The sequence below is a fragment of the Stegostoma tigrinum genome, chromosome 44 (genome assembly GCF_030684315.1).
Source record: "Stegostoma tigrinum isolate sSteTig4 chromosome 44, sSteTig4.hap1, whole genome shotgun sequence".
NCBI classification, from domain to species: domain Eukaryota; kingdom Metazoa; phylum Chordata; class Chondrichthyes; order Orectolobiformes; family Stegostomatidae; genus Stegostoma; species Stegostoma tigrinum.
In genome coordinates, this window is record NC_081397.1 from 14,852,644 (window position 1) to 14,868,970 (window position 16,327).

Here is a 16,327-nt window from a genome sequence, read left to right on the forward strand (position 1 = left end):
GTTTCAGTCAGAAGGCCTGTGATCAGCAGTGTGCCGCATGGGTCGCCGCCAAATCCGCTATTTTTCATCAATTACACAAATGATTTGGATGTGAATGTAAGAAGCATGGTTCCTAAGTTTGCAGTTGACACCAAATTTGGTGGTAAAATATACAGTGAAAATGTTTATCTCAGAGTACAGTGAGACCACGGATGGGCTGAGGAGTGCAGATGGAGTTTAATTTAAATAAAGGTGAGGTGTTGCATTTTAGTGAGGCAAATTAGGGCAAGACTTACACACTTGATGGTAGGATCCTGGGAGTGCTGCCAAACAAAGAGACCTTGGGGTGAAGGTTCATAGTACATTGAGAGAGTTGAAAGAAATGAAGAAGATGTTTGTTATGTTTGCCTTCATTGGTCAGTTCATTGAGTATAGGAGTTGAGAGGTCATGCTGTGGCTGTAGAGGAGATTGGTTAGGCTACGTTTAGAATACTGCTACAGGAAAGATGTCGACAAACTTGAAAGGGTTCAGAAAAGATTAACAAGGATGTTGCCAGGATTGGAGGGTTTGAGCTGTAGGGGCAAGTTGAATAGGCTGGAGTTATTTTTCCTGGAGCATTGGAGGCTGAGGGGTGACCTTTCTGAGGGGCACGAATAGAGTGAATAGCCAAGGTCTTTGCCCCAGGGTACGGCAGTCCAGAGCCAGAGGGCACAGGTTTAACATGAGAGGGGAAAGATTTAAAAGGGACCTAAAAGGCAACTTTTTAATGCAGAGGGTGGTGCATGCTTGGAAGCAGCTGCAAGAGGAGGCGCTGGAGGCTGGTATAATTACATTTAAAGTGCATTTGGATGAGTACATGAGTAGGAAGAGAATTAGTGGGATATGTGCCAAATAGGACTAGATTAATTTAGGCTATCTGGTTGGCATGGATGATTTGGTCCAAAGGGTCTGTTTCCATTGTTGTAAATCTCTATGACGCAAAGTCATGAGTGTGAAAGACTCGAAATGTTAACTCTGATTTTCTCACTCCCTCTCTCTCCACAGATGCTGCCGGACCTGTTGAGTTTCTCCAGCTCTCTCAGTGTTTGTTTCAGATCTTCTGCACCCACAATACTTTCCATTGGCTGCAGTACTGACACTGTCGAGTTCATCAATATGTCATAAAACAAAGCTGCACTGGAGATCAACATACCTTCTTGTATTTGTACAATCATCGCTTGCCCTGAAAACACACAACCAGGTACAATTGATAAGTTTTGTGGGCTTTATGTCAACATATAGAAAATTATTCAGTGCTACATCTTTGAAACTTGCTTCAGGTAAGTCATGCTTTAAAATACATCGAAGTGATGTGTCCTATCCCCTGAAATGTTTATTAACAATGTCCGCAGATGTCTTTCCCATTGCCCAAAAGAAATGGGTTTAGAAAGTAGATTCAGGACTCAGCTCGTGAGATTTTTTTTATCAGGAAGGGGAAATCGATGGAAAAGTGGAGTTGGGGATGATCAGATTAGTCACGATCTCCTGGAATGGTGGAGCAGACTCAATAGGGTGAAGGGCCGACTGCTGATCAAATGGCTTAGCTTAATTTGTTCAGTGGTGATGCGTAATGAGGCTCACTTGTTGAGGTCCTGTGCATGTGACGGTGTGTGAGCAAAAGTACACGTGCATGTGTATGTGCACAAGAAAAAATGTGTGTGTGTGTGCGTGTGAGAGAGAGAGAGAGAGAGAGAGAAAGAGAGAGCGTGCGTGTGTGAGAGAGAGAGTGTGTGTTTGTGTGTAACAGAATTTGTGCTTGTGTGTGTGCATGTCAGATAGAGTATGTGTGAGAAAGTGTGCATGTGTGTGTGTCAGAGACAGTGATAGAGACGAGTCTGTGACTGTGTATGTCTGTGAGACAGGGGTGTCTTTGTGTGTGTGAGAGAGACAGAGAAGTCTGTGTGTGTATGTGCATGTGTGAGTGAGTGAGAGAGGGGAGAGGACAAAGAGTGACCCTGTGAGGGAAAGAGAGGGAAGGAGAGAAAGAAAAGGATGGGAGAAACAGAGACAGCAATAGGATGTTTAGAGTCAGAAAGAGACACAGTGAGAAAAAGTGTGAGGCATAGCGTGGGACAGACAGAAGGAAGAAAGAAAAGGAGTGAGTGAGCATGGGAGCAAGAAAGAGAGAGGGAGAGAGAGAGTTGGGAGACAGAGAGAAAATGGGAGGGAGGACAGAGATAGGGAGAAGGAGAAGGGAGATGGGTCAGAGAGAGAGAAAGAGAGAGCGAGGAACATGGGCAGATTCAGAGAGAGACAGGGAGAGAGTTTTTCTAGGGTCCTGGATTTAATTCCTGTCATGGGATGAGAGTCAATGTTGAATTCTATAAAAATATAGAACAAAAAGTGAAGTCAATTAATCATGAGCCCAACCAGTGATGCCTGCAACCTGTGAATGAATTCTTTAGTAATCATTGTGTCATTTTTCAATGAGATTGAGTTCAAAACAGCCATTTGGCCCCTCGAGCCTGTTGTCTCAGGGAGACCCTGTATATCTGCAGCAAGACATCCCGACTTCCAAACTTCAATCCTCTTGCAATGAACGCCCATGTCCTATTTACCTTCCTAATAACTGGTCACACCTGAATGTCTACTTTTATTGGCACTTGGATCTCTTTGTATGTCCACACTTTCCAATACATGACCATTTCAATTATATTCGCTTTCTGTTTCTCCAAAGCAGAGGTGTATAACTTTCACATCTGCCGTATGTTTGCCCCACTCAATGTGTCTAACTCACCTCCTTTGTGCCCTCCCCACAATCCTGCCCAATTTTGTGTCATGACCAAACTTGGAACCATTGAAGATTACAAAGTGTGGAGCTGGATGAACACAGCAGGCCCAGCAGCATCTCAGGAGCACAAAAGCTGACGTTTCGGGCCTAGACCCTTCATCAGAGAGGGGGATGGGGGCGAGGGAACTGGAATAAATAGGGAGAGAGGGGGAGGTGGACCGAAGATGGAGAGAAGACAAGATAGGTAGAGAGGAGTGTATAGGTGAGGAGGTAGGGAGGGGATAGCTCAGTCCAGGGAAGATGGACAGGTCAAGGAGGCAAGATGAGGTGGTAGGTAGGAAATGGAGGTGCGGCTTGAGGTGGGAGGAAGGGATGGGTGAGAGGAAGAACAGGTTAGGGAAGCAGAGACAGGTTGGACTGGTTTTGGGATGCAGTGGGGGAGGGGGAGATTTTGAAGCTGGTGAAGTCCACATTGATACCATTAGGCTGCAGGGTTCCCAAGCGAAATATGAGTTGCTGTTCTTGTAACCTTCTGGTGGCATTATTGCGGCACTGCAGGAGGCCCATGATAGACATGTCGTCTGAGGAATGGGAGGGGGAGTTGAAATGGTTCGCGACTGGGAGGTGCAGTTGTTTGTTGCAAACCGAGCGGAGGTGTTCTGCAAAGCGATCCCCAAGCCTCCACTTGGTTTCCCCAATGTAGAGGAAGCCACACCGGGTGCAATGGATACAATACACCACATTGGCAGATGTGCAGGTGAACATCTGCTTGATATGGAAGGCCATCTTGGGGCCTAGGATAGGGGTGAGGGAGGTGGTGTGGGGGCTAGTGTAGCACTTCCCGTGGTTGCAGGGGAAGGTGCCAGGTGTGGTGGGGTTGGAGGGGAGTGTGGAGCAGACAAGGGAGTCGCGGAGAGGGTGGTCTCTCCAGCAGCCAGACAAGGGTGGGGATGGAAAAATTGCTTGCGTGGTGGGGTCGGATTGTAGATGGCGGAAGTGTCGGAGGATGATACGTTGTATCCGGAGGTCGGTGGGGTGGTATGTGAGAATGAGGGGTTCCTCTGGGGGCGGTTGTGGCGGGGGCAGGGTGTGAGGGATGTGTCGCGGGAAATGCTGGAGATGCAGTCTAGGGTGTTCTCGACCACTGCGGGGGGAATGTTGCGGTCCTTGAAGAATGTGGACATCTGGGATGTGCGGGAGTGGAATGCCTCATCCTGGGAGCAGATGCGGCGGAGGCGGAGGAAATGGGAATGGGGATGGAATTTTTGCAGGGTGGTAGGTCGGAGGAGGTGCATTCTAGGTAGCTGTGGGAGTCAGTGGGCTTGAAGTGGACATCAGTTTCTAGCTGGTTACCTGAGATGGAAACTGAGAGGTCCAGGAAGGTGAGGGATGTGTTGGAGATGTCCCAGGTGAGCTTGAGGTTGGGGTGGAAGGTGTTGGTGAAGTGGATGAACTGTTTGAGCTCCTCTGGGGAGCAAGAGGCAGCGATGATACAGTCATCAATGTAATGGAGGAAGAGGTGTACATCCCCACTTTGTTATCTTGGATTCTCCAGCATCCGCAGTTCCCATGATCATATAACCATTGAATGTGGCTCCCTCATACAGGTCATTAATATATATTGAGAGTGGCTGGGCCCAAGTGCTGCTCCCTGCTGTGTTCCACGCATCACTATTTGCCTCTCAGACAAAGGGTTCCCACCCTGTTTCCTGTCTGTCAACTAATTCTCAGCCCACAACAACATACTGCCCTCAATTCCTTGTGCTTTCACTTTGCACAAGAACCTTCAATCAAAAGTCTTCTGAAAAACCAAAAATACTACACTTACTAGTTCTCGCTTAACTATACTTTGACACTCAGAAAATGCCAGTGGATTTGTTCAGAATCATTTGCCTTTCCTAAGTCCTGATGTGGAGGTGCCATTGTTGGACTGGGGTTGATAAGGTCAGAAATCACTCTAGTCCAACAGGTTTATTTGAAAACACAAGCTTTTGGAATCTCACTTCTTCTTCAGGTGTTAGTGCGAGCGGTGGTATCAGATCCAGAATTTATAGATAAAAGATCAAAGGGTCACACTACTGATGAAGATGCATTAAACAAACCCAAGATGTTATTAAATCTTTAACCAGTTAAAAAGTTTTAATTGGTTAATATGTTAATGTCAATCCCCAAATTTATTTCAAGTCAACTGCCCTGAGGAAACTAAAGGCTTTATCAATGGAAAGAAGAGGTGACATTTGAAGTCAGACAATGCATATTAGGTGGGAGATCTTGTTTAAAATTCATTTCCTTTTCAGTTACACATCAGGTTCAAGTGACTGAACAAAACATAGTGACTGGTCCCTGCGAGATTCCCCAGCATCTCTTTATAACTTTCTCCTCACTGGGCATGAACCCCCGAGTGCATAGCCTGGGCTGGAAAGCCCGAAGTGGGACGCTGGCAGCGGTATGCTGTAGCAGTGGAGAAGGAAAATTTGGAACCTCTTTAAGTTATCTTTATTTTATTCTGTGAATGACACTTATGTATGAGCGACAGCACACACTTTTCACTGCATTTGATATTGAATGCATGCAACAATAAAGGATACTCAATTTTCAAAGGATATTTAGTATTCATTGTCTGCAAGAGGTCAGAATTGTTTGCAATCAATGAGAAACCTGGCAAAGAAAAGCAAAGGGTCTTTCCACAGACATCATTCTCTTTAGCACACCCTCTTTCACACACACATTCTCCCATAGTCTCTCTGTCACACTGTCTCAAACGTGTGCATTTCTTAAGAAGGGTCCAGACCTGAAACGTCAGCTTTCCTGCTTGGCCTGTTGTGTTAATACAGCTCTCCACCTTATTATCTCTGTGCATGAAAGAGAGTGTGTGCATGAGAAAAAGTTTGTGAGAGATTGTGAGAGTGATTGTGAGAGAGAGAGAGAGAGACTTTATGAGACAGAGTGAGAGAGACTGGGTGAGAAAAAAAAGTATGCGTACAAAAGAGAATATGAGAGGAAGAGTATGTGAGGGAGAGACCGTATGCATTTGTTAGACAATGTGGGAAATGCCAACACACATCTGGAATGCTGTCTGTACACAGCCTGGATGGGAGTGTGTCTGTTCACATTCTGATTGTGCACCAAGCTGAGGGCAGGAGGCGAGTAACAGATTTATCTCTTGCGGCCACTCGGAAATGGATTAACGTTGGAGGTACGTACCGAGCAGCAGGAGAGTGGTGAGGATCTCCATCGCAGCGCCCTGTCTGTTTGGGGTGTGTATTCAGTCAGTGACTCAGTCTGCTGTTTCTTCCTTGTCTGATCCTGCTGGTGGCAGGGGAGCGCAGCCAGGGAGTCTGAGAGAGGTCAAGGTCGGACACAGATGTCAGTCGCCGATACATTTCTACACCCCCCACCCCATTAGCCCCAACACCATCATTCTCCTTCCTAATTAAAAATCTCACCCCACAATACACTCAATGACCCAGCCCTCTGCAGTAAAGGATTCCACAGATCGATTCCCTCCAGAGAGAAGAAACTCTTCTTCATCTCCATCTTCAATGGGTGACCTCCCTTATTCTGAGAAGGTGCCTCTCTTGTCCCAGAGAAGGGGAAACAACCTCTCTCCTTATCTCCCTGTAAAATAACTCTAAGAATTTGCAATAAGAATGCCTCTCATTCTTCCAAACTCCAACGAGGACTGACCCAACCTAATCAACCTCTCCCTCATCAGACAGCGAGACTCACTCTTAAAAATCAAAACAGGAAGATCGATTCTTTCTTCTAGACTCAAGAGAACCAACACATGAAGAAATCATAACTGTGTTACTGAAGTGCATTTTCGCCAAAGCATGTGTGTATGGAATGCTGCCGGTATCAGAACAGTTGTTGATTACTCAACTGAAATACTAACTACTAAAGTTATGCTAATTCTTATTTTCGTTGTATTTTAATAGTGCAGTCAGAGTAAAGTGAGTTTTGATTCGAGCTTTCCAGTGCACCAATCAATCACAGAGTCAGAATGCACAGAAACAGATTCTTTGGTGCAACTTGTCCATGAGCAGGTTTTCCAAACCCAGCTCGTCTCATTTGCCTGTGTTTGGCCCATATCCTTCGAAACCTTTCCAATCTCTCCACTCTATGGGGTCTATAGCCCCCCCTCACCCCGCTCCCCCACACCCTGACTCTCTCTCTCTTTCTCCGCTGTCAAGATGGGAGGAAACCAATATCAACCTCTCGCACAAATCAATAGGAGGTTCGAAAGTGCTCAGATTCCATTCCCCTCCAGGAGAGGTTCGTCAACTCTCTGAGTCAGCTCAGGAGGCCGAGTAATGGAGGCCCAGCTGTGTGATAGGGACAGTAGAAGGTCATTCAGTTCATTGCAGCCACTGTAACCCCCAGGGCTCAATTATCTTACGCCCAATGTCAGATCCCTGGATGGCCCACTCCTGTCCAAATCCTGGCCCAACACCTTTCTCAAATTGAAACAGCCTTCGCCTCACATTCCCAGGCAGTGCACCCCAGACCCCAACTCATTTCTCGATGGAAACAGTTCTTCCTCATTTCACCCGAACTTGCTCCATTTGTAGCTCACGTTAAACTGAGACACTCCCTCCCACCACATTCTTGTTTGTTTTATAAGTAGGTTCAACTTCACAACCACATCCCGCCCCCCCCAACACACACACACCAAACCTCCCGCACCAGTCTGTCCAGCTCCAGTTCTAAGTGCAAATGGGATCCAAGCCACTCCTCCTCATCTCAATTTTCAATCTGCCCAACCTTTTCTCCTAAAACAATGGCCTCTCATTCTCGGTTGTCCCACACAAGGAAACATCCTCTCTCCATCTCCTTTGTGATATTTGTTTTTAGCGTTTTATATCCCTCAGTTAGATTTCCTCTCGTTTTTCGAAACGCCAGGGAGTATAGGCTGAAACTCTCTTTGTAAGACAAACCCGTCATCTCTGTAAACAATCAAGCAAGTCTCCTCTGAACTGCCTCCAATGGCATCCATTCCTCAAACAGGGAGATTGAAACTTTTTATTCTCTTCATTCATATTAGAAAGGTTGAACTAATTATATGGGCAAAATGCTGTTTTACAACCTTGGCAATCCCAAATGGAGTGATCAGTGATTTAGTAGCAGGACACTAGGAGGCTCAGAAGAACACAGAGATCTTGGGGAACTTGTCCATAGATGGTGGCAGGACAGGTTAATAGGGTGGTGAGGGAGGCATATGGGACACTTGCCTTTATAGTCAAGATATAGATTATAGGGACGGGGAGGTGATACTGGAGCGGGACAGGACTTTGGTGAAGCCACAGCTGGAGCTCTGTGCAGCCTCCACGCTTTAGGAAGGATGTGACTGCACTGGAGAGAATGCAGAGGTGACTCTGCAGGACGTTGCCTGTGACAGAGCATTTCAGCGATGAAGAGAAGCTCGATAAGCTCGAGTTGCTTTCTTAGGAGCAGACAAGGCTGAGGTGAGATTTGATAGAGGTGAGTAAGGTTATGAGGGGCATGGACAGTGTGGATAGGAAGCATCTATTCTTTCTTGAGGAGTTAACAGCAAGGGTAAATTACCCAGAGGCTGGTATCCCATCACCAAGTCACCCTTTATTCATGCATCGAAAGCCCTGGACACTGATCCAGCTGACTCAGAGCCAGCTCTTAGATTGAAGAGGATATCTGATACTCCTGTTAAATATTTGTCAGCCAGGACTCCCTGATTGGGGCTGTTATTCTGGTCCAATCAGGGAACTCATTCTCTCAGGTCTACCTGCCTGACATCATCATTGAATCCCTCCCCGTCATGTGCAAGGATATAGGCCATTTTTTAAAAATTGTAGCTCCTCTTGGGGTGTTTTAGCACTGGGTCAGGATCCTCCAACTCTGCCTCTGATACAGGCGGTGTGTAATACACAACAGCTCACCTATTGAATGCAAAGCACGTCAGAAGAAATTCATTTACCTCTTCAGGCAACAAAGATGTTGAGGCAGCAACATCTGTTGTGTTCATCTCAGATTCTAAGGTGTCTTTAACCTCTGACAGAGAGGTTCTGGGACAGTTGGGAAAGCAATTGAGGAGCCAGGCACATTTTGCTCCTGCACTGTCTGCAAGTTTGCAGCTTTCCTGAGGTCTATGTGTTTGTTCAGGGATGTCATACCTACCTGAGCTTTATACTTTACAGGACCTACTGTCACATTAACCATGCATCTTACCATGCAGGCCAATTCCTTTGGTTCCTACACAAAACTTCATCACCTGAGGTAAACTGTCTCTCTTGCTTAGAGGGATCTTGTGTCTAGTATTGGCTTTCCTGATGACATTTCAGCCTCTCCACCAGGTCCGGGAAGATCAGGTTGAATCTGGTGTGGAGTGTTCTCCCAATTGGCAACTCTACTGGAGCTATCCCTGTAGGTGCATGATGTGTGGCTCTATATTCAAATAGGTACCCAGGCTGCCTGGTGTCTCGTGGGGCTGCAGTCTGTTTCTTTAAACCTGCCTTCAAAGTTGAGACTGTTCTTTCTGCTGGATCATTGGATAATGAATGGTGTAGGACTGTCATTGATGAATACCACACAATTTTAGGAAATACTCAATTTCCCAGTTGGTAAACAATGGCCCATTATCATGATCAACACTTCTGGGAGTCTGTACATTGCAAAAGATGCACAGTTTTTCTATCATTACCTCGTGTTTGCCCAATGAACTCTATGTATGTCGAAACAGTTTGCATGGGCATGTACAATGACTAAGAACATTGACAATCTCAGTCCTTTCATGGGCTCAATGTGTAACTGAGTGTGGGGTTTACCTGAACATTCTCACGTATGTGAGGGAGCTCCTGCAGTATGCTTTGTCCTTGTTGGCACTCTGGGCACCCACCCAACTAATGCAGCCATGTTCACATCTAATCTGGTCGCAAGACATAACTTCTCACCAACATCTTCATTTTCAAAACCCCTGGATGACCCTAGTGGAATTCAGCCATACCTGGCAGTAATCTGTACTCAGGACAATCACGCTTGCTCCCCATAATAATATTGGCATCCTCTATTGTGATCTGGTCTCTCTGGGCCCAAAAAGGCTCTGAGGAAGGGTCACCGGACCCGAAATGTTAACTTGAGAAGGTCGTAGTGAACTGTGTTTTTGAAATGTGTGGGTCAATGTGTGTGTGTGAGAGAGAAAAAGAAGAGTGAGATGCTTTCTCAGACCAATCCCTTGAAGAACCATCTCACTGTTTCTCTCTGTCTCTTTCTCAGACACAGACACACACGATTGATGAACGCAGTTCACTACCGCTTTCTCAAGGGCAGCTAAGGATGGGCAATAAATGCTCATGAGCCAACAAAATCCACATTTCACAAACGAATACAAAACAAAAACGCACATACTCATGGAAATACTGCACCACATTGCTTTTTCCAACTGATATATAAATAGAACTCATGGTTCCATTGCACCTTTCTTGCATTGGTCTCTGATGTCCTGCTTAATGGCTGAATATGTTTATAGGAAAGTTAATGGAATGTTAGACGTTGTCTTATTTCAAGTGTATTGGACTTTGGTTATGTTGCAGCTGCAGTACTGTGTGCAGTTTGTCTCCTTATTTCAGGAAAGATGTAATTTCCAGACAGAGAGGGCCACAAAGATTCACCAGACTTGCTCCTGGGACGGCGGCAACATCCCATGAAGAGAGAGTGGACAAACTGGGCTGGCATTAGTCAGGAATTCAATGGGTGAGCAATGTTATTATTAAGAATACTGCCACACAATCCTTAAAGTAGAGGACATGGTAGATAGAGGTTTAATGTTTGCCGGTTGGGGGAAGACTGGAACCAGGTAAGATTTTAAAATAATTCAACTGTGGTCCAAGATAAGGGTTTGTTTTATTTTGCTCAGTGAAGTGTAATCCTTCAGAATTCTGTCCCCACAGGGAACTACAGTTGCTCTATCTCTGTTGACTGCCAATCGTAAACTGGGTTATGGGGATGGAGTGTGTAAAATGCAATGAAGTGCTTGATCAGGCATGATCATATTCAATTGGATGGCAGTATCAAGGGGCTGAAAGGCACATTCCAGTTCTCAAGTTTCTCTGTTGCAAAATTAACACTTCCTGTTTCTTTACCCTCCCAGAAATATTCTCAAGTACTTCCCTTCCCTAATCATGCAATTCTGCTTAGAAATGTGCAATTTATTGACTGGTCAGCACAAAGACCTGTTCTCTGAATATATGCAAAGGCAATGAAATTACAGTGTGAGAGATTAGACCCCAGCTGTGGTTTGTCTCAGGAAGGGACTGAAGATCAGCAACAGCTCAGTCAAGCCTCATCGATAAAGTATGCCCAGTGAAGATATCTGACAAATATGTGCATATAAATGACAGCTTCCACACTGGCCCAGACAAGCAGCATTCACAACTTTTTCATTTCTTGTAAACTCTGACAATGTTGGATACAAAATAAAAACCATAAGAACTGAGGATGCTGTAAATCAGAAAGAAAACCAAAAATTGCTGGTGGAATCCTGAAGACTAGCTTGAAACAGGAATTCTAATTATGAAATATATGAATACTAATATGTAACCTGGCTAACTGATCTCTCCACACCTCGAGCAAGAGACAAATGATCTGATAACATCAAACAGAGAACCATTTTTTTTCAAAATCATAGAAACCCTAAAGTGTGGAAACAGGCCCTTCAGCCCAATAAGTCCACAATGACCCAGACCCATGCCACACAGACCCATCTCGCAATAACCCATGTAATCTAGACATCCCTGAACACCACAGGCAATTTAGCATGGCCAATCCATGTAGCCTGCACATCTTTGGACTGTGGTAGAAACCGGATCACCCAGAGGAGACCGACACAGACACGGGGAAAACATGCAAACTCCACACAGGCAGTCGCCCGAGGCTGGAATTGAACCTGGGTCCCTGGCGCTGTGAGGCTGCAGTGCTAACCACTGAGCCACCGTGCCGCCCCAAATTTGGTGGGCTGATATGTGAAGATGTCATTATATGCAAATACGATTATCCTGTAAGGGATATATCGCAGTTACTGGGTTTAAAGTCTCAAGTAAAACATTTTAAAAAGTGCGCGTTGTCCTTCCCTTCAACAGTAGTAAATTGGCAGATGGATATTGAACTATGTCAGCATTCCAAACATGAGGCTGTAAATGTTTTGATTAGGACTTGTACCTCAGTGATTTTTTTGAATTTCATAAAATGAATGGGACTAGGAGGAGCTCGGCGTAATTATGGAACCAGACCCTGCTCTGTTCAAACTGTTGGCTTTAAAACAAGGAATCATCTTTCATATTAACTAAATATGCATCGATCAGTTTGATATTTTCAAAATTGGTCAATGTTGGTTTATGGGAGATACCTCTTCTGTCTTTCTCCAGGCACATATTTGATTAGCCAGAAAATGTCATATTTCCTCGGTATAACACCAGGTGTGACCAGCTCCTCTGACCAAACAGCAGGCTTGTTACCAGTATCGGAGCAGAAAGCATTTTTTCCCCCACAGTCACTGAGCTGAGACTCGCATTGAGTTTAATTTCCAGAGATATGCAATCAAAGGGTCAAAAAACACCAACAAAATAAAAATGTGTCTTTTTTTCCTCTATTCTCAATGTAAACTATCCTGGTCACAGTGAAGTTCATCTTTGAAAGCCCATTGTCATTTACAATGTTTGAAGAGGGATAGACTGAATCTTCATCACAAATCTACATGCAACAACTGCGCTGAATTCACATTAAGTTAGGGCATTTTTAAAGTTACAGTCAAGGTATACAAACAGATCAAGCTGTTTGGTCGTTACAACGACCATATATGGAGTAGATATTGAGTACAGACACAGACAGAAACCTTTGATGTTATCAGTGGCTGAGGAGAACTAAAGTAATAAAGAGAAGATTACGGAAAATCTCAGCAGGTCTGGCAGCATCTGTGAAGTGAAACCAGAGTTAATGTTTCAGATTCTGTGACCAATCCAGAAAACTGATGATAGCTCAGAAAATCTCATTCTTTTGCACAGAAGGAAGGATGGGAGTAAGGAGAAAATGATAGTTGGGGAGAGAACACAGGAGAGAGGAGAATAGTTGGACAAACAAAGGTATGGATAATGATCTGGTGAGGAGGGGGATGAGCTGTTAATGGAGACTATTAGTCGCATTGGAGCTTAACCCTTCTGAATCAAAATGCACTAATTGAATAACAACAGAATCCAGCAACTCTAATGAAATACAAAACAAGTAATGTACTGAAATGTTACACCATCTGACATTACTATCAGTGAATTTATGTCAGAATTCAGATAAATAATAAACCATTTGAAGAGTTACTTACTGCTTTGATGGAACGGGAGAATCCAGCTAATGTTTACACATAACACTCCTTGTCAAGAAACAGTCCTGAAACTAACAGCCTCTTCAAGTGCCTCGCTCTGCACAGAGTGTGGGAACCACACTGACAAACTCTGCAAGAATCTTCTTTATTTTGACACTTCCCTTTTCTGATTTTTTAAATGATCATTTGAAGAACTTACACTGCAGCAAATGGATTTCTTTTACCATCAAGACACGTGAAAGCAATTTCGCAATTGCCTGGTTCAATGGAACTAAGAGAACACGTGCACTGAAATAAAACCATATTGGCATTTCAGGTGGGCGGGTATCAATGTTTCTTCGAATTAGCATCTCAGTCCTCAGTGTGCGATAGGCAGAACCATGTCTGGAATTTTATTTTTCCCCACAAGTGTGAGGACACCATGCTACATTCCACATGTGTCACTCCTGACAGTGGTAATTCTCACTGGAGGCACAATTAGAATTAGGTTTATAAAGTACAGGAGTACTGTGGAATGTGTACAATGTCACCACACACAGCCCCATCTTAGGGACAAAGTACCTAAATATGAATCTTAGGTATTAAAATAGGTACAAAAATAGAGAAATAAAGAGAAAAGCTGTAAGTTCTATGCTGCACGTCTTCATTGTATAAATTTAGGAAAATCTTGATGCATGGAATAGCCATGATTAAGAGATGGCCTGGTTGGGATTGTCTCTTGCCTTCAGCCGTGGGAGAAAAGAAAAGATTAAAATGCACCAACACAGGCTCCGAGCTTTGAGCGTGTGTTTACAACAGAGAGGTAAAGACATTAGCTGAGCATAGGCGCAGATACAGACACACATACAAATACACAAAAGCAGATATACACACACATACAAACACAGCACTATCGTATCATGCAGCACGGAAAGGATCTTTTGGGTCCCAGCCAGTTTTGCGAATGTCAATGCACTCAAATGGGGAGTGATTCGCTCAGTCCTGCATCTTGTATCAAGTTTCATTTTTTCTCCCTTATTCAATCAATAATCTATGTCAAGTACTTACTGGCAGATGATATTTAAGGTCTGGGTAGCTTTTGACAGCAAAAGCAGAAAGACATTTAACAAGAAAAATCGGAAAGGGGATTATTATCTGCATGGCTGTGAACTGATAGAGGGGAATGTCAAACCAGACTTGCGTGTCTCTTGTACACAAGTTACTGAAACTGTAGATACCACAGTTTAGAGCTGGATGAACACAGCAGGCCAAGCAACATCAGAGGAACAGGAAGGCTGACATTTCGGCCCTAGACCCTTCTTCAGAAAATGTAGTGCCTGGTTTGCTTCAGGATGTGGTCAAGCAGTTTCAAGGCCAAAGAGATTACGAGAGAGTTGCCGTGGGACAGAGATCCACTGAGGTTTTTCTGGAGGGAGGAGGGCGACTTCTTCAAGATAGGCATCCTCAGAAGAGGCTTCACAGTGGAGTTAAAATTGTTCTAGAGATAGGAGGAACTGCAGATGCTGGAGATTCTGAGATACCAAGGTGTAGAGCTGGATGAACACAGCAGGCCAAGCAACATCTTAGGAGCAGGAAGGCTGACGTTTCGGGCCTAGACCCTTCTTCAGAAAAGGGTTTCTGTTACTGAAACTGGACTTTGCAGATGCAGCAGACAATGAAGAAAGCAAACGGTATATTGGCCATCATAGTGAGAGCATTAGAGAACAGGAGCCAGGATATCTTGCTGCAATTGTACAGTCAGAAGTCACACAACACCAGTTTATAGCCAAACAGGTTTATTTGTAATCAGAGATAATGGGAACTGCAGATGGTGGAGATTCCAAGATAATAAAATGTGAGGCTGGATGAACACAGCAGGCCAAGCAGCATCTCAGGAGCACAAAAGCTGACGTTTCGGGCCTAGACCCTTCATCAGAGAGGGGGATGGGAGGAGGGAACTGGAATAAATAGGGAGAGAGGGGGAGGCGGACCGAAGATGGAGAGTAAAGAAGATAGGTGGAGACAAGAGAGTTGCAATGGGAGAGAGATTCCCTGAGGTTGGTCCGGAGGGAGGAGGGTAACTTCTTCAGGTTAGGCATCCCTGGAAGAGGCTTCGCAGTGAGGTTAAAATAGTATCAGAGATAATGGGAACTGCGGATGCTGGAGATTCCAAGATAATAAAATGTGAGGCTGGATGAACACAGCAGGCCAAACAGCATCTCAGGAGCAGAGATAATGGGAACTGCAGATGCTGGAGATTCCAAGATAATAAAATGTGAGGCTGGATGAACACAGCAGGCCAAGCAGCATCTCAGGAGCACAAAAGCTGACGTTTCGGGCCTAGACCCTTCATCAGAGAGGGGGATGGGGGGAGGGAACTGGAATAAATAGGGAGAGAGGGGGAGGCGGACCGAAGATGGAGAGCAAAGAAGATAGGTGGAAAGGGTGTAGGTGGGGAGGTAGGGAGGGGATAGGTCAGTCCAGGGAAGACGGACAGGTCAAGGAGGTGGGATGAGGTTAGTAGGTAGCTGGGGGTGCGGCTTGGGGTGGGAGGAAGGGATGGGTGAGAGGAAGAACCGGTTAGGGAGGCAGAGACAGGTTGGACTGGTTTTGGGATGCAGTGGGTGGGGGGGAAGAGCTGGGCTGGTTGTGTGGTGCAGTGGGGGGAGGGGATGAACTGGGCTGGTTTAGGGATGCAGTGGGGGAAGGGGAGATTTTGAAACTGGTGAAGTCCACATTGATACCATATGGCTGCAGGGTTCCCAGGCGGAATATGAGTTGCTGTTCCTGCAACCTTCGGGTGGCATCATTGTGGCAGTGCAGGAGGCCCATGATGGACATGTCATCAAGAGAATGGGAGGGGGAGTGGAAATGGTTTGCGACTGGGAGGTGCAGTTGTTTGTTGCGAACTGAGCGGAGGTGTTCTGCAAAGCGGTCCCCAAGCCTCCGCTTGGTTTCCCCAATGTAGAGAAAGCCGCACCGGGTACATGCCTGCCTCTTTGTAGGTTACGTGGAACAGTCCATCTTCCGCACCTACACAGGCCCCAAACCCCACCTCTTCCTCCGGTACATTGATGACTGTATCGGCGCCGCCTCTTGCTCCCCAGAGGAGCTCGAACAGTTCATCCACTTCACCAACAGCTTCCACCCCAACCTTCAGTTCACCTGGGCCATCTCCAGCACATCCCTCACCTTCCTGGACCTCTCAGTCTCCATCTCAGGCAACCAGCTTGTAACTGATGTCCATTTCAAGCCC

At 45.4% G+C, this 16,327-nt stretch overlaps 1 protein-coding gene across 6 annotated transcripts in view; it reads right to left on the bottom strand.

Moving 5' to 3' along the window:
* The window catches only part of LOC132206853 (high affinity immunoglobulin gamma Fc receptor I-like), a 41,978-nt gene extending 28,774 nt beyond the window's left edge, over positions 1–13,204 (bottom strand). For 5 of the 6 annotated variants that reach the window (XM_059641949.1, XM_059641948.1, XM_059641950.1 and 2 more), the window contains exons 1-3: positions 13,093–13,204; positions 5,955–6,088; positions 1,173–1,202 (exon numbers count right to left, since the gene is read on the bottom strand). In XM_059641949.1, coding sequence (XP_059497932.1) covers positions 1,173–1,202; positions 5,955–5,985 — 61 coding nt within the window. In that variant the 5' untranslated portion in view covers positions 5,986–6,088; positions 13,093–13,204. The remainder of the gene's footprint in view (positions 1–1,172; positions 1,203–5,954; positions 6,089–13,092) is intronic. The other variant, XM_059641947.1, reaches the window with a different exon arrangement.
* Between the last annotated feature and the right edge of the window lie 3,123 nt (positions 13,205–16,327).